This window comes from Lipophrys pholis, assembly GCF_963383615.2.
Source record: "Lipophrys pholis genome assembly, chromosome: 11".
NCBI classification, from domain to species: Eukaryota; Metazoa; Chordata; class Actinopteri; order Blenniiformes; family Blenniidae; genus Lipophrys; species Lipophrys pholis.
This window is the reverse complement of record NC_137631.1, coordinates 17,563,390-17,578,737: the sequence shown is the minus strand read 5'-3', so window position 1 is coordinate 17,578,737 and position 15,348 is coordinate 17,563,390. Positions and strand designations below refer to the sequence as shown.

The 15,348-nt window shown below is 41.1% G+C and overlaps 1 protein-coding gene across 1 annotated transcript in view; it reads left to right on the top strand.

Annotated features, from left to right (window-relative positions):
- Positions 1-15,348, top strand: part of ptprq (protein tyrosine phosphatase receptor type Q) — a gene marked incomplete at its 5' end in the record, with an annotated part of 38,414 nt that overhangs the window by 4,968 nt on the left and 18,098 nt on the right. The window contains 26 exons of the mRNA XM_080474794.1: positions 82-212; positions 525-654; positions 734-887; positions 983-1,089; positions 2,368-2,465; positions 2,941-3,109; positions 3,558-3,818; positions 3,959-4,119; positions 5,935-6,046; positions 7,099-7,207; positions 8,012-8,126; positions 9,363-9,432; positions 9,537-9,736; positions 9,902-10,130; positions 10,271-10,399; positions 10,503-10,649; positions 10,837-10,994; positions 11,605-12,082; positions 12,202-12,363; positions 12,488-12,667; positions 13,237-13,344; positions 13,631-13,912; positions 14,004-14,285; positions 14,716-14,836; positions 14,938-15,050; positions 15,149-15,294. Of these exons, the coding sequence (XP_080330920.1) occupies positions 82-212; positions 525-654; positions 734-887; positions 983-1,089; positions 2,368-2,465; positions 2,941-3,109; positions 3,558-3,818; positions 3,959-4,119; positions 5,935-6,046; positions 7,099-7,207; positions 8,012-8,126; positions 9,363-9,432; positions 9,537-9,736; positions 9,902-10,130; positions 10,271-10,399; positions 10,503-10,649; positions 10,837-10,994; positions 11,605-12,082; positions 12,202-12,363; positions 12,488-12,667; positions 13,237-13,344; positions 13,631-13,912; positions 14,004-14,285; positions 14,716-14,836; positions 14,938-15,050; positions 15,149-15,294 (4,352 nt within the window). The remainder of the gene's footprint in view (positions 1-81; positions 213-524; positions 655-733; positions 888-982; positions 1,090-2,367; positions 2,466-2,940; positions 3,110-3,557; positions 3,819-3,958; positions 4,120-5,934; positions 6,047-7,098; positions 7,208-8,011; positions 8,127-9,362; positions 9,433-9,536; positions 9,737-9,901; positions 10,131-10,270; positions 10,400-10,502; positions 10,650-10,836; positions 10,995-11,604; positions 12,083-12,201; positions 12,364-12,487; positions 12,668-13,236; positions 13,345-13,630; positions 13,913-14,003; positions 14,286-14,715; positions 14,837-14,937; positions 15,051-15,148; positions 15,295-15,348) is intronic.

Sequence of the window (15,348 nt, the reverse complement as noted above, 5' to 3'; positions counted from 1 at the left end):
TTCATATCTAAAAGAAAGTTTTCCATTCATTAGGGGACATTATTAAAGTTTGGTCTGCAGAGTGTTGTTTTTGATTTTTAGGTCTGGCTCCTCCCAGTAGAGTGAGGGAGGGCGTGGTGACAGATTCATCCATAGAACTGCTTTGGGATCCAGCACAAGGGCAGGCTGACACCTACGAGGTCTTCTGCTTTAACTGTGACCACTTACTCAAGGTAAACAACCAAACCTAAAGACTCAACTGTTGGGAAAACAGGTCTGCTGATGAAATTTTATCAGGTATTTTTCAGTGTGTGGGTGAATAATTGAGAATGAGACTTTTTAGCATGCATGGGGAAAAAGGAAATTAAATGCCTTGAGCAGGGGACTTATCAGCAATGACAGGTGGAGAGCAGTTAGGCTTTTATATAACAAGCATTCGTGCATGCATTAGTGCAATCTCCCTTATCCAAATATGAACACTGTAACTGTAGAAATGATAAAAAGCATGCAAAATCTTTTGGCCTGTTCGTTTCCATGTGCTACAGGTGCAGAAGGTGTTAACTGAGAGTGCAGTGTTTACTCAACTGACTCCGGGCCTGCTCTACCACTTTGCAGTACGCACAGAGAAGGAGTTTTTCACTGACAGCTCCCCTGTCACCATCAATATCACTGCAGGTAAACACACACGCATATACAAGCACTTCGCCATCTATCTTTTCTAATAACCGTGCATATTGTTTTTCTGATGTGGCAGCTCCCAGCCCAGTGGAGATTTCTCTCATCAATAAAACCACATCATCCATATGCATCGCCTGGAGCGCGGTCAGGGGAATGGTGAACACGCTTATCCTGTCAATCAAAAACAATACATCAAATCAAGAGTTGATTGTTTCGTATCTGGAGCGCAGGTCAGTCTCTCTCCTGTCAGTGACATTATTAGTTTGAGAGGAACAATCATCCAATGAAAGCTTCTGCCTTAAATCATTGACTGCTGTGTTTGCAGACTCTACACCTTTGATAGTCTTGCTCCTGGAAGCCTGTACACAGTGGAAATGATTACCACAAGTGGGGAAAGAAGAAGTGCACCTGCTACCATGGTCATTCAAACTAGTAAGCAAGGACAGCAGTTTAAAGTCTTGGTAATGCGGAGCATACTGGCTTTTACTGTTATAGGCTTCCTTGTTAAGTACCCCATATTCAGAAAAATGTGGTATCAGGCCTTTGCAGAGTTGGATGGTGACCTTGTCCATGTAGGATGAAGCAGAGACACACATCTAGAAAATGCAGGGCATGACCACAGGTTTGGGAAACAGAAGCAGTGCATTTCTTAGAGGTGATCATTTGTGTCCACTTCTACGTTTCACACATTTAATGTACCAGCAAATGAACAGTGGAAAGTATGCAAATTAAACTTCACGAAGCATTATCTTGTCACTTAGATTAAAAAAAGAAAGTAAGAAATTCTCTCCAGGAGTGCAGGTTTTTCATAAAAACATGTATGGAGAAAATGAATGATTTTTTTCTGTATTCAGCTTCAGCCTTGTTCACTGATAACATATCATTACAGTATGGTGTCAAAGAAGGATGGTGGTGTTAAATATAATTATTTTTAGAATAGAAGAAAATGACCGCGAAGAACAGATGGAACAGCAGAAGAAGAAAATTACTTTTGCTGTTAAAATGATGATAGTGGACTCTTGGCAATTCGGAAATGTTTATACAATGTTAACCATTGAAATTAAGGTAAATATTTTAGATAAATGGCTGAAATGTACTTATAGCAACAAAAAAATTCAAAGGGAAATAATAGTGCCTTTTTTAAACCTTATTTACAAGTTTTGGTGACTTCACAAATATGTATTTTAGACAGTTACTTCTTTTTTTTAACACATACATTAAATTATACCAATTAAGCACTGCTACAGAATATCAGAGGTATGTGAAATTATTGAAATCTGTTTATACTCCATAAAGTAAAACTAAGTATTTTTAATAATGTACTATAAAGTAAAACAAAACATCATTACTTTTGTAACTGTCACACATTTGTAACAGATTACTTACTGAAATGAGGAGTTACAGTTACTTGATTTTGAGTTAACTTATTATGTGATAGATTGTTTTTTTCAAATATTACTATTTTTACAAAGGTATATGATCTACATTTCCATTTTTGCCATGAGATGGGTATGTTGTAAATGGTGCTGTATTAAAAGATAACTGTATTGAATTGAAATGTACTGACGTGTTATCTCCACGCCACTGCTCAGTTTCCCAACTGAATTCAAAGAGAAAGAAGCATTAAGAAAGTAAATTTCAGGTCATAAATGACAATGATCCGTATGTGGTGTCAAATACGAATTAAGGAATCTTGTGTCTCGTCTCCAGTCCCAGAGGTGCCGTGGGGAGTGGCTCTTTCAGAGCAGGTTGTGACATCTGTATTTATCACATGGAGAGCGCCACGGGGTCAGGTGGATGGGTACAGGGTAAGACACGCATACTTTCTCGTTACTGTCCCACAGAAACATCACATGAGTGAAAATATTGGTCCCCTTATCTAAATTCCAGACAGCCGTGCACACTGGTGCTTCACTATAAAAACAACACAATAAAATATGACAAATGAGTAACACCTGCATCAGGTTCCACACTCACCTGTTGGTTACTTAGCAACTGCTGCTGGCGCACCACGGATTTAGTTACCGACTTTTTAAAGATATATGACCTCCGTAGCTCCACGGCCAGGAAGAGGAACCAAGCACATTACAGGAATGTTCAAGTGATCTCATTTAGTGATTATAAACATTCATCTCCTATAGAATTGAACAAGACACATGTAATGCATAAACCACAAAAGACTAGAAACACTAGAATTAGTTTTGTCATTAGTTGAAGATTCGTTCAAAATGTATTTTTATAAGCTTTGGGGAAGGACTGAGGATTTTGTTTTGTTTGTCTTAGCTTCTTTTTGGCCGGCTGTCAATGAACAGGAAGTCATGGATTAAGGTGTCTGTCCAGGGAACAAGCTATGAGATCAGGGACCTGACCCCAGGGTCAGACTACAGTATCAGCATCCAGAGTGTGCTGGGCACAGACACCAGTCAGGAGGCCCACGGAGCATTCAGCACACGTAAGACACACATTTATTATAACTATAGACGATAGAATTGTAGACTGAACCTATAGATCTGAACAAATGCTAACAATAATATATTGTAATGTGACAAAGATTATGAAACCATTCAATTGCATTGTATTTTGAGCTCTGTTATGAAGGTCTCACCCTCTCACATTTTGAGAACATTAACTTAACCCAATATGTAGTTTAACCTTTTGCTCTTTTAGTGTTTTTCTCATGAGCACTTGTTGTCTCTATCGGGTCAAGAAGAAAAATGTGACGGAACAAACAGATTTAGCTGCTTATAACAGTCATTGCATGTATGAACGCACAGCCTATTATTCTGCACAGTCTCTGTTGCTTCTTCAGTATGCTTCAGCATGACGCTGTCACAACAGGAGACAGTCAGAAAATAATTAAATTGTGACCTAAATAGTGAAAGCAGCAATTTCTCTTCCAGGCCCAGCAGGAATTTGCACCCTTCATCTTGGTGACGTGAACTCTTCATCTCTTTCTGTGAGCTGGGACAATGCACTGGCGGAGTTTGACTTCCACCGAGTCACGGTGACCAACTCCTCAGTCACAAACACGCTCACTGTACCCAAAGAGGAACGGGTTGCCGTGGTTGTAGGGCTGCTGGACGGCTGCAGCTACAACGTAAGCGTTGAACGAGTGAGAGGAGTGACAGCAGGAAGTGCAGCATCTCTGACCGTAACCACAGGTAGATGATAATAGAAGGGCTACACTGGTCAGCACCACATCGATATCGCCTGCCCTGATCTTGTCTTCACTAAATTACAGAAACTTTCTCCACCGCTCTGACGCTCTTTCTCTTTCCTCTCTTTTCCTGTCCTTCATGAGTGCCTGCCCGCGTACAAGGACTTTTTGTGCTGAACGTGTCTGCACGTGCCTTCTCGTTGCGTTGGGACCGGGCAGCCGGCTGCGTGGATCATTACCATGTGAGCGTGCTACCGAACCATGGCGAGGTCACAGTTCATCCTGCACGTGATGGGTACTTTCAGGTATACACACATTGTTTATATTGGCCAAATGGAAATCAAGAAATGCCAAATCTTTAATGCTATTTGGCAGCGAGAGTCATAAGAACACACTGGAATTATAATACTGAACTCAAACTACAAACACACAAACGCAAACACATCGATTGTCTCTCCTCCCATTCAACTAGGTTCTGCCCCATAGCACCTCTTCCCAGTTGCCAGGTGTCCGATACCTCACAAAATGTAACCTTACACACCGCACACATTACACACACATCGGGAGCGCACACAGAGCACAGAGTTGAGTAATAGATCTCATTATTTATTGAGATGGCCTCATGAGCTCGACCCTGAATCATTCATTTGCCTAAGCAGCTCTCCCACGAGAGGGAGAAAGACAAGAGGGAGAACATTAGCCTCATGCTCATGAAAGGACCCATGGAAGGACTGGCGTTCCCCGACTTCCCGCTAACATTTTGGAATACCTCTAGACCAACACCCGTTTATATTTAATGCCTGGAGGACTACCAATTAGCTTCTGGACTTGTGACTCCAGCTCAGAGGAATACCTGCAGACCAATGCTGACATTTGTGTACCAATACTGGATGCAACTAAACTCGTAAGGCCTTGAACCTGCTGCGACTAAAGTGAACTCTGCCAACCAGCATGGCCTTCAACTCAGCAATTTTGCTGTTCACTCTCTGTCTAACGCAGGTAGGAATTCAACATTGGCTGTATGTTTGCACACTCAATATAAACAAGGATAACATTAAAACACCAGATGCTTTGATTATTATTGTATTTTAGTAGAATAATTTTTTGCAGTCTGCATGCAGCCTGATTACTAGACAAGCTGTTTCTGTCCAGAGATTGTACACACAGATGGAAACGCTGCTTGGTCATATTGGTGGAAATTAATTTTAGGTGTGATTGCATCATCACGCCAACACACAAGAAGCTGTTCTCACAGGTGTGAACATGCTCTTACGCATACAGGCCGCAACACGGGGCACACAACTCAGTTCAGCTTAAACACGTTCAAATGCACACAAGTGCAACCACAATCTGTCATCACTTCACCGGCTTCATATTGACTCAAAACTGGAGTAATTTCTTAATAAGCTTCCTAATGAAATAAAACAACAGAAGTTTTGTCGTAATTTTGCTAAATGCAGAATCGACTTATATTTATATTCTTGCTGCTGCTTAAGGAGATTATTGGGTGAAATAATAGACTTGCTTGGATCAAGAATCTGTGAGAAATTCGTTAAGAGTTCAACCAGGCAATTTATTGTTCGTACATTATCATTCAATAGACCATATTACTGAAAATACAATAATGAGTAGATCAATTGAGAATTAAAAACAAGCTTTTAAAAAAAGGTCTAAAGTTGAGATTTTGTCAACAACCATAAATAGCTCACTTTTAATAGCCATCATCCAAGATTAGTACTTACATACTGTGACTGAGAGGGAATGAGGAATAGTCAAAATGTTTAACTCATCAGCTACAAGTAAAAAGAAACAGCAGGCTTGGGTTAGGGTACATTATTTACTGAAAAACATTCAGAGCAGACCAAAATAATAAGGATCCCTGCATTACATAGGTCAAACGAATACACCGTATTTATAATTTTGGTAATTATCATTAAGTACTTGAAACACCAACCTACGATCAAAAGTACATTTAACCTTGGGTGTTCATGAAGCAATATTAATCAAAAAGCACTGCCGTGAATTTAATGGGGTTGATAGTGTACGCTGACAGCATGTGCGCATGCGCACCTCTTGTGGACGTGCATGTTGTGACCAAGTGTGTTTTACTCTTTCTGCAGGTCGATACGGTGAATGTCAGTCCAGGGACACAATACACTGTAACAGTTACAGCAGCCTCTTCTTCCAACATCAGTCCCGGAGTCAGTCGCATGATCAATACCAATGAGAGCGGTGAGACTCTCTCTCTCTCTCTCTCTCTCTCTCTCTGATAGATTTTACTCTTGTATGAAAAGTACATTATATAAACTGTACATAAAAATGGTACTAATGTATTCAAAGTAAAGTATTGTTGTTAAAAATACACAAAATTAACAGCATTTTCATGTATTTTCATTCTTCACAGTAGGCGTTTGATTCAGTTTTCCTATATGACAGACAGTATATGTATTTAAAGAACATTTTTCCAACCAACAAAGCACATTGTACACAGCACTACGGAGTAGATGTAAAGAGATAATTGTCTCTTTTACATGAATAAATAAATGTACTGGCTAGATTGAAAGGTTTGAAAATTTATTGAAACTACTTCTTTGTGACTTCTGATATCAAAAGCAGAAGTAAAAAATTGTACCTGAGTATGAAAAAATACTTGCCAAAAGTACACTTCCTCAAATCTGCTACTTAATTACAGTATGTGTTGCATTTGTAATTTATTACTTCCAACTGTGTTCATAATACAAAGCAGAAAAGAAGGCATGGTACGTGTGTGTGGATGTGTGGGGTATGAGTGTATTTCTTTCGCTGTTTAATTCCTTTTAGGTAACTTGAGCCTGGGCTTTTGAACCCCAGGATGAATGGGTCTGCAGTGAATGTCAGTGAAATGCCACTGCTGTGTGAAGCCTTATTCATCAGGATGAAGCCTAAAACACATTCACGCACGCTCAACACACATGCACGCACACACTGTCTGTGACAGATCTGCCACAGACAACAACACTATTCATCCGGTGACGCCGCGACTGCGTTCCGTTGGTTTTCTCGATAGTTGCCGTTAATCAAAAGATTCACCCGAAGTTGTGCTTGTTCATGACACGTCACACAGCCGACTCAGACAGAAAACGATAAGACAGGGCAAATATGCTGAAGCCCTTTGAGGCAACAGTTCACACAACTGCTGAGACATTGTTTGTTCAGCTGTACAATACAACGTTAATTGAATAAAATCACGTTGCTGGCATTCTCATCTAATGTCTATTCCTTGACACACTTCTCTTCGTTTGTAGCTCCCGGTCCTCCTTCAGCCCTGGAGGGAGAAGCCGTTGGCTCTAATGGCATCATGCTCTCCTGGACGATGCCATCTGATAGCGACAATATCGACGGATATGTCATCAGGTAATCATCCGCTGTGTTCTTTTTTTTTTTTTTTTAGAACGGTTATAAACAGTGCCAAACAAGTTACTAAATATTAGTACATGAATACAGCTTGTACTTACTACTCCAGAAAGCAATGGAGTTGCCATCAAAACCATAAATAAGTAGTTACTGGGAAAATTAAGTGCATTACTCTTTATATCTCTTATTTGTCTCTGTGGCACTTCAGCTGAGATGTCAGCAGTGTGGGTCAGTCTAATGACTGGTTCTCTCATGAGGATCAGCTGAACTTAGTTGATATGTCAATCACTTAATTTGGATCATAGATACTGTGCTGATAGAATACTGTATCAATTCCATGAAATGGTACCAAAAAATCATGTTTCCTTCACAATAATTAGATCATAATATCTAAGAGAGCATAATGTTTTTACCTTTATCTATTATGTACTACAGGTATTTTATGTTATGGGTTAATTTATTAAGTTTTGGGTAAATCTTAACTTGACAAACAAAAACAACAACCTGAAAATCTCAGTTTTCTGACCAGCAGAAGTATGTAAATATATCACTTCATTTCTCTATTTATTTTGTTTAATGATGACTCTACACTAATTAATTGTGGGAGAAAATATGAAAAGTTGGTCCAAAAATCCCCCAAAAAATCCATGCAAAAAAAGAATTTTTTTTAAATCTTTGTCCACTATTATGCACAAATTATTCTTAAAAATTGATTCTTCATTTTTGTCTTGCGTCCTGCCCCATTTATAAATTCCTCATTTCATATGGCTGTGCTGATCTTTAATATTTGATTTATGCTTGTAGGTACAAAGAGGTGTGTCCCTACCCTGATTCGTCCTTCACACAGGTGACCAAGTACCTGGATATACCAGAGACTCTGATCACTGACTTCACATCAGGCTCCACATACCACATTCAGGTATTACACGCGAGATTCAAAAATTGAATATCACCACAATAAAATATGCTTGAATAAAGCCACAAGATCCAATTCAGTCTTGACAGGCAATTGACAGGATTAAAAAGATCGTACTTATACGGTGCTCCTAGTATATTCAGAGAATGGTGCTTTTAGTCAGTTTAAAATTTTTGGTTTAGTCATCGAACACCCATATATGTAATTCTCATGGTAATCACAATCTCAAAAGTTTCCTTCTGGCTAATCACATTAATATAACATCCTGGCAAAGATCCCACAGCCTGGACTATTCTCTTGATCTCCCTGAATACCGGTAATTGATCCTGATTGCATTATTCACCAGGTAAAGAGATCTATGGATCAGCCACAGCTCTTTCCACTGTCTGTTGTCACTGAGCTTGAATGTGATCATGCTTATTAGTTTTCAGAATTCATTAACCTGCAATGACCTTTATACAAAAAGATTGACACACGCGTTCTGATTATACTTGCGCATAGTGTGTGTGTGCGCGTGCGTGTATGTGTGTCTTATCATATTACTGCCTGTGACTGGGTCTGGCACACAGCTCCATAAACTGTTTTCACGTCTCATCAATGCTCTTCTGCTGGCTGACAAATTTCTTCGCCAGTTGTTGTAAAGCAATATCCGCACCTTTCTGTCTGGAGTGTGCATGTTTTGCCTGTAGCTACCTGTTTTGGGTCTTGCCAGGTACTCGGGTTTCCTCAAATGATGCAGAGGAATTCGTGTCAGGTTAATTAGTGACTCTAAATTGCTTTTAGTGGTGAGCATGTGAGTGCACGTGGATTATTCTCTCTCTTTTCGTGAGCCCCACCGGAACCAGGTCAAGGGGGCTTCAGGGTTTCATGATGCTACAATTTGGCAGTACAACCACTCTCAATGACTAAAAACAAAACTTGAAATGATGTTGCCCCCTCCAGCGTTGAGCTGAATGTTAAACATCTAATGTGCCGGTAACCTCTCCACCCCTCCTTTTGTTTACTTTAGTTTGCATGGACTCCAGCGTCCATAAAAACAATTTGGATAAAGTTGTACAGAAAATAAAGGGATTGATGTGGCAGTAACTCAATTCAGTGTCTGACAATTTTTTGCAACATGCTCACTTGCTGTTAACAGCGATAAAATGTAATGTTAATCTGTATAGGTCATGTGTCATTGTGATCACTGAAATACTGTGGATAATGTGTACCAACTGCCCTCTCTCTTTCTTTCTTTAGGTAGCAGCTATATCACCGGTTGGAATCGGAGCATTCAGCAAATCTTTATACATAAAGACAGCTGAGTCCCGTGAGTATTGATATCAGTATTAATATCACATTCAGAAATACCTGCAGTCTGTAATTCAACATCATCATCATCATAATTGTATATGTGTTTGCATCTTCCTGCAGCTCCTGGTCTGGTGACAAATCTAACAGCATATGCTCAAAACCACACTTTTGTCATGGTTACATGGTTTTTGCCTCATCGCATCAACGGCCTCATCACAAAGTTCACTGTCAAGGCAAAACATGCTCGTACAGGGCAGACAGTCCGCATGCTGGAGGTCAACGCAGAGGACATCATAACTGTGACGCTGCCTCACTGCAATGTACCTAAATATTACATCCCCATCTGTGTATATCACAGTTTCTATCAGGAAAATAGATAATACTGAGAATTAAGGCTAACCATCTGTACAGTGTGACGCTGGAAAGTGCCCCTTTCACTCCCAAACATCTTTGTTTTTGTCAACATCTTATTTGACTTTGTCTAGGACGCAGCTGACATCCTGTCACGTGCGACTCTCAGCCCCTTGGAGATAACAGCATCATCTCCGCCAGTCACCCTCTCCGCCGTGCCCCCTGCAGCTTCTTGGAGTGTGCCCATATCAGTAGGAGTTGATCAGCTACGACCTTACACCGCCTATCTCTTCGAAGTGTCTGCCTCCACCTCTGATGGCGAGGGACAGATAGCTTCCACTATGGTCCGCATGCCAGAATCAGGTGTGGGGAAACACAGTAAAACAAGAATGCAGCTGTTATTAAATTTGTGTACTGGATGATATCAGCTTCCACAGTATTTGTCAATTATTTTGCCAGTATTCATATATGATCCTTTTTTTTTTTTTGCTTGTTTATGGCAGCTCCCGAGGACCCACCACAAAACTTTGTCATTCTGAATATGACATCGAGGTCAATCTCTGTGTCCTGGAGCTCACCCAGCATCATCACAGGAAAGTTCAGCTACGTCGTCTACCTTCATGGACCGACAGGTTAATAAATAATGTCAAAAGAACACACACACACACACACACACACTCACTCAAGTGCGGATAAACCTGCTGATAACAACAACCGATCTTTCATTGTTTCCAGGTTTTTTGTACGAGAACAGCACAGGAGACATGCGTTTTGCTTTCGCCAGTCTGACCCCCTACACGCAGTATAGAATAGAAGTCCGTGCAAAAGCAGCTGGAGAGGTGGGCCCAGCAGCACAGCATGACGTGATTACACCCGCTGAAGGTGAGGGGGACTCGTATACTAATTTACAACCACATCGCCTTGTGCATTTAAATGAATCTGCAGCATATTTTATATGGAATTTTTTTTAATATTTAGAGCTGTGGACACAAGACAATGTAGTGTTGAGGACAAGACGCTAAAGTGTATGAAATGTTGTTGTCTGTGTGTATATGTGCTTGTTACGTAGTCCCCAGCGCTGTGCAGGATCTGATAGCAGTTGCTGAGGATTCAGTTTCAATTCGTGTGAGCTGGAGAATCCCTGCCCAGCCCAACGGCCCCATAACCCAGTACAGGCTGCAGGTCCTGGCTGATGATGTTCTGCTGCAAGACATCACACTTACTGCAGAAATGGTAAGAAAAATGTTACTGTCACTACAGCTTTAAAGAGCTTTAAACAATGTCACCACAGTGCAGTGTTGTGGAAAAAATCGTTAAAACCTGAGTCAGTTCTGTTAATAATATTGAATTAAATTGGGCTGTCAAGCCTCACACATGCCTACTGAACATATTAAAGACAAGTGGTCCAGCACATCTTTAAAATGTGCTTTTACTGGGCAAATATTTGAATAATAAGCTTCACAGTACTTTTTGATGAACAAAATGTCCTATACACTTCTGTAATGCTTGGGAACTATAAAAAAAGATAATGAGACACTCTGTCTGACTTAATATTATGAAATCATTGAAAAGGAGTCACCACTAAAAGCTAAAGAAAGAATTTACCATTCAACAATACTTGCTATATTGGGGTGGCATTTTTGACTCCCTGGCATGCCTTAGACCTCCCTTAAATCTTACACATGACCCTGTAACAAAACACATTTCCCCCGATAGAATTGTTGAGGTGGTATTCAAAACCACTGAGCAATGTGTGATATTAATCGATTTAAATAACAAGTTGCTTCAGAAATCAAGCCAAATGCACAACCACCTTCAAACAGGTTTCTTTTTTCAGAATGCAACAGACTTATACCAGGATGCCAGTCTTCCTCCGGACAGTGCGGAGCGCCATAAGAGAGCAGCTGACCTCAGCCCGATCACGTCTCCGACAACTTTCACAGCAACTGTTCCTGATCGCACAACGTCCACTGTCGGCACTGCTTCCAGTTTCGTACGTTCACGACTTAGAAGCTTCGATCACACCAGTAGCACCAATTCTCAACCGGCGGCTAACCACATGACCACCGACCAGCATGGCCGCAGTTATGTCTCTGCTTCACATCTTACTCAATCTCCCGAGTCAGTGTTTTCGCTTACCTCTGTGCCACCCGGTACACTTCCGTCCTGGCTGACAAGACAAGCAGATGCTGGGGATGTCACCACAGACTCCTCCCCCTTGGCCCCGACCCCGGGACAGCTCCGCTTGTCTACACGTGATGCTTCGATTACGGGACACTTCTCAACACGCAGCGCCGCAGTGTCTGGCACTACAGGTGTGAGAGCACTGAATGTAAACACTGGCTGCCTTCACTTTGCATTGCTTTTTACTAAGATTCTTTTGAAACCTTTTGACCATGATGATAAGTCTTCTGTGTGTTTCCGTCTGCTGCAGGTGTTACTGTGAGAGAGGAGGTAATGGACGTTTTATCCGAGGAGCTTTCTTACTTGGTGTTCAATCTAAATCCCTTCACGGAGTACACATTCAGGGTCACTGCATCCACCACGGTGGGCGAGGGTCCCGCCACAGATATCAGTGAGAAGACCAGGGAACAAGGTTGGTGGTTACAGCACAAATTTAGTTCCTATATTCATTATCTGCACAATAAAAAAAATATCACCCTTTGAATGTATAAAAGTGTGTGTAGTATTTGTAATCAGGGTTTGTGCTTTGTTTTTAGTTCCTTCCTCAGTGCTCGAAGTTTCCTATCAGAACATCAGCTCCACTTCTATTCTGGTGAGCTGGGTGCCACCTCTCAATCCCAATGGACGGATCACACATTACACTGTGTACGGTGTCAAGCTGCATAGTAATGAAGCCCTGATGTGGGTTGCTTATACTACCAGCATTATGATAACAGGTACAGTGTTCATTGTCTGGACTCAATTATTCAACGCTGTTTACATATTCTCTGTTGTTAAATGTGCTGCTATGTTGCAGCTCAAATGAACTTTTTGGTCTCTAAAATCTTTGGGAAGTTTCTTTTTTTCCTTTTTGTTTTTAGTTTTTTTGCATGAACTATTTTCTTTTTAGCTTAATTAGTGTACAGAGGAGTTAAAATGCATGTTTATATCGCCCACACACTGTGCAGCACTGAGGATAAATGATACAAAAGAGAAGATATGATCTGACTTGTTTTCCGCTAAAATTAGAGAGAAATTAAAATGAGGTGTTATAATGAATGGCTTCTAAGTTAATCATGATCTCGGGTCAAAAACGTGATCACACAAAGTGTTCCTTCAGGTAATATTTATTGAGGTTAATTTTTATAAAGAAACCAATATTTAGTATTTTCGGGGGGTCATCGAGAATACACTTGATTAATTTGTACTCTGGAACATTTTTGCTGTTCCTCTCAGGTGAACGTAATTGCAGGGTTGATCTAATAGTCGCTATAATAAAAGCCCTTTTCTCTCTTGTAATTTGCAGATTTGGACAAGTACACTGGTTATAAGCTGCGTGTGGCTGCTTCTACAGCCGTGGGAGAGAGCTCTTTGTCTGATGAGGATGACATTTTTGTGTTCACACTAGAGGACGGTACGAACACTGAATACACACTCGCTCAAATGAAACGGTTGAAACAACTGTGTGTCTTCACTGATCGAAGTATTGAAATAAAAAGCTCACAGCAGTTTCACTTATGGTTTTACTGCATCTCTTTCACCTGGGAACCATAAAAATGAATGCCCGAAGGAATACATTTTCACTACTTGACATTTGGGTTCATTTACTCGTTTTAGTCAAATAATCAAAGGTCATTTGTTTCTTTCATTACTTATCATGAATCATGGTCTCCCATGTGGGTTTTTGTTCTCCCTCACAGAGCCCGACTCCCCCCCTGTGAACCTCAGTGTGGTTGACACCAGCCCCTCTACTGCCACACTCACATGGTCTCCGCCAGAGAAAGGAAATGGAGTGATTCAACATTATGAAGTGGTGTATGAGAATGACTCCTTCTTTGCAGTGGTGAACTCATCCTCTAATGAAGTCACACTGACCAGTCTGAAGCCATTCTCATACTACAATGTTTCTGTGAGGGCGTTCACACGTTACGGTGACGGCAACCAAACATCTGACACTTTGTACTTGCTCTCTGGAGAAGATGGTGGGTGTGGAGATCAAAAATACAATTGAGTAGTTGTAGGATGAAACACAACTCTGTTAACTTTATTCCCTGGTGTTTGTTCCTTCTCAAGTCCCAGGCAGCCCTCCATACGGCCTCTCCTATGAGTCAGTCAGCCCGAGTGAGGTGAACGTGACCTGGCAGCCTCCCCTGCTGCCTAACGGGGTCATTATTTACTACAGCCTGGAGCTTTGGAACTCCACTCACTACCTGAACCTCGCCTCCCCAACCAACTACATCCACATCACGCATCTGAGGAAATATGCACAGTACCGCATCGTGGTTCAGGCGCACACGCAAGTCGGGCCGGGAAACTACAGCAGCGAGCCGCTCAACATCACCACACTTGAGGATGGTGAGAAGGAGGGGGAGGAGGAATGAGAGAGGGGAGGGTTCGTGTTCAGTTGCAGGGTGCAGAACGATTACATCACCACCGGCCGATGAGTTTGAAGGGCATTTGATTAGATCTGACTTTTCTTCCTCAGCTACATCTCTCCGTTTCAGCTCATGCTAACGCCATTACATCACAGGTACCTGATCACACGTGACACTCGTGTCTTCCATCAGGACTGAGGAGCACAATCAACTCAGTCATTACAACTAATCAGTTTTCCTTCGCAGGGCAACATTTTTTTACTTCCTGATGTCTTCCAGGGGGCCTTCGGAGTTCCTGATTTACATAATGCAACATTTTTTTTTGATTAATTCACAATCACTGATCAGTTCAGTACTGATTGATGCTTGTTTGTATAATGTTACTGGAAAGTCTTTTTCCCACATCTCAGCTCCAGACACACCTCCTCAGATGCTTCAGGCTAGAACGTTATCAGACTATAAGGTAGAGTTGTCATGGGAGCCTCTACGGGAAGCCAATTCAGACATACTCTATGACGCTGTCAGAGTTTGGTGAGTTTTAAACCCTGCTTCAGTCTCATCTGTTTGACATTAAGCAGTTCAGAGTGAAAACACAAATATAATGCAACATGACTGGTTGTTCTCTTTGTTAGGAATGAAACGACTGAGCAGCGGCAGAATGTGACAGGCACATCAGTGGTTATTAATGTGGACTCAGAAAGTCGCTACAATGCCTCAGTCTCCAACTTCACCACTATAGATGCAGGTACTGGATAAATGTATTTATTTTTTTTACTTTAAACTCAATGTCCCAAAGATAATGTTTCAATATGATTTTGCATTTTTTTTTGGTCTGTCTTTTAGAGCAATTTGACCCTCCACAGAACATTAGCATTCTAAATATGACCACCTCCTCTGTCACCTTGATGTGGTACCCACCCACCGAACCCAATGGGAGTATTGCATACTACAGTATTTATTATTCTGAAGATGGCAATGTGACTGAAAGGGTAAGGCACAACTTCAAATAAATGCTCATATGTGCTTTATTTTGTCACGGAAAG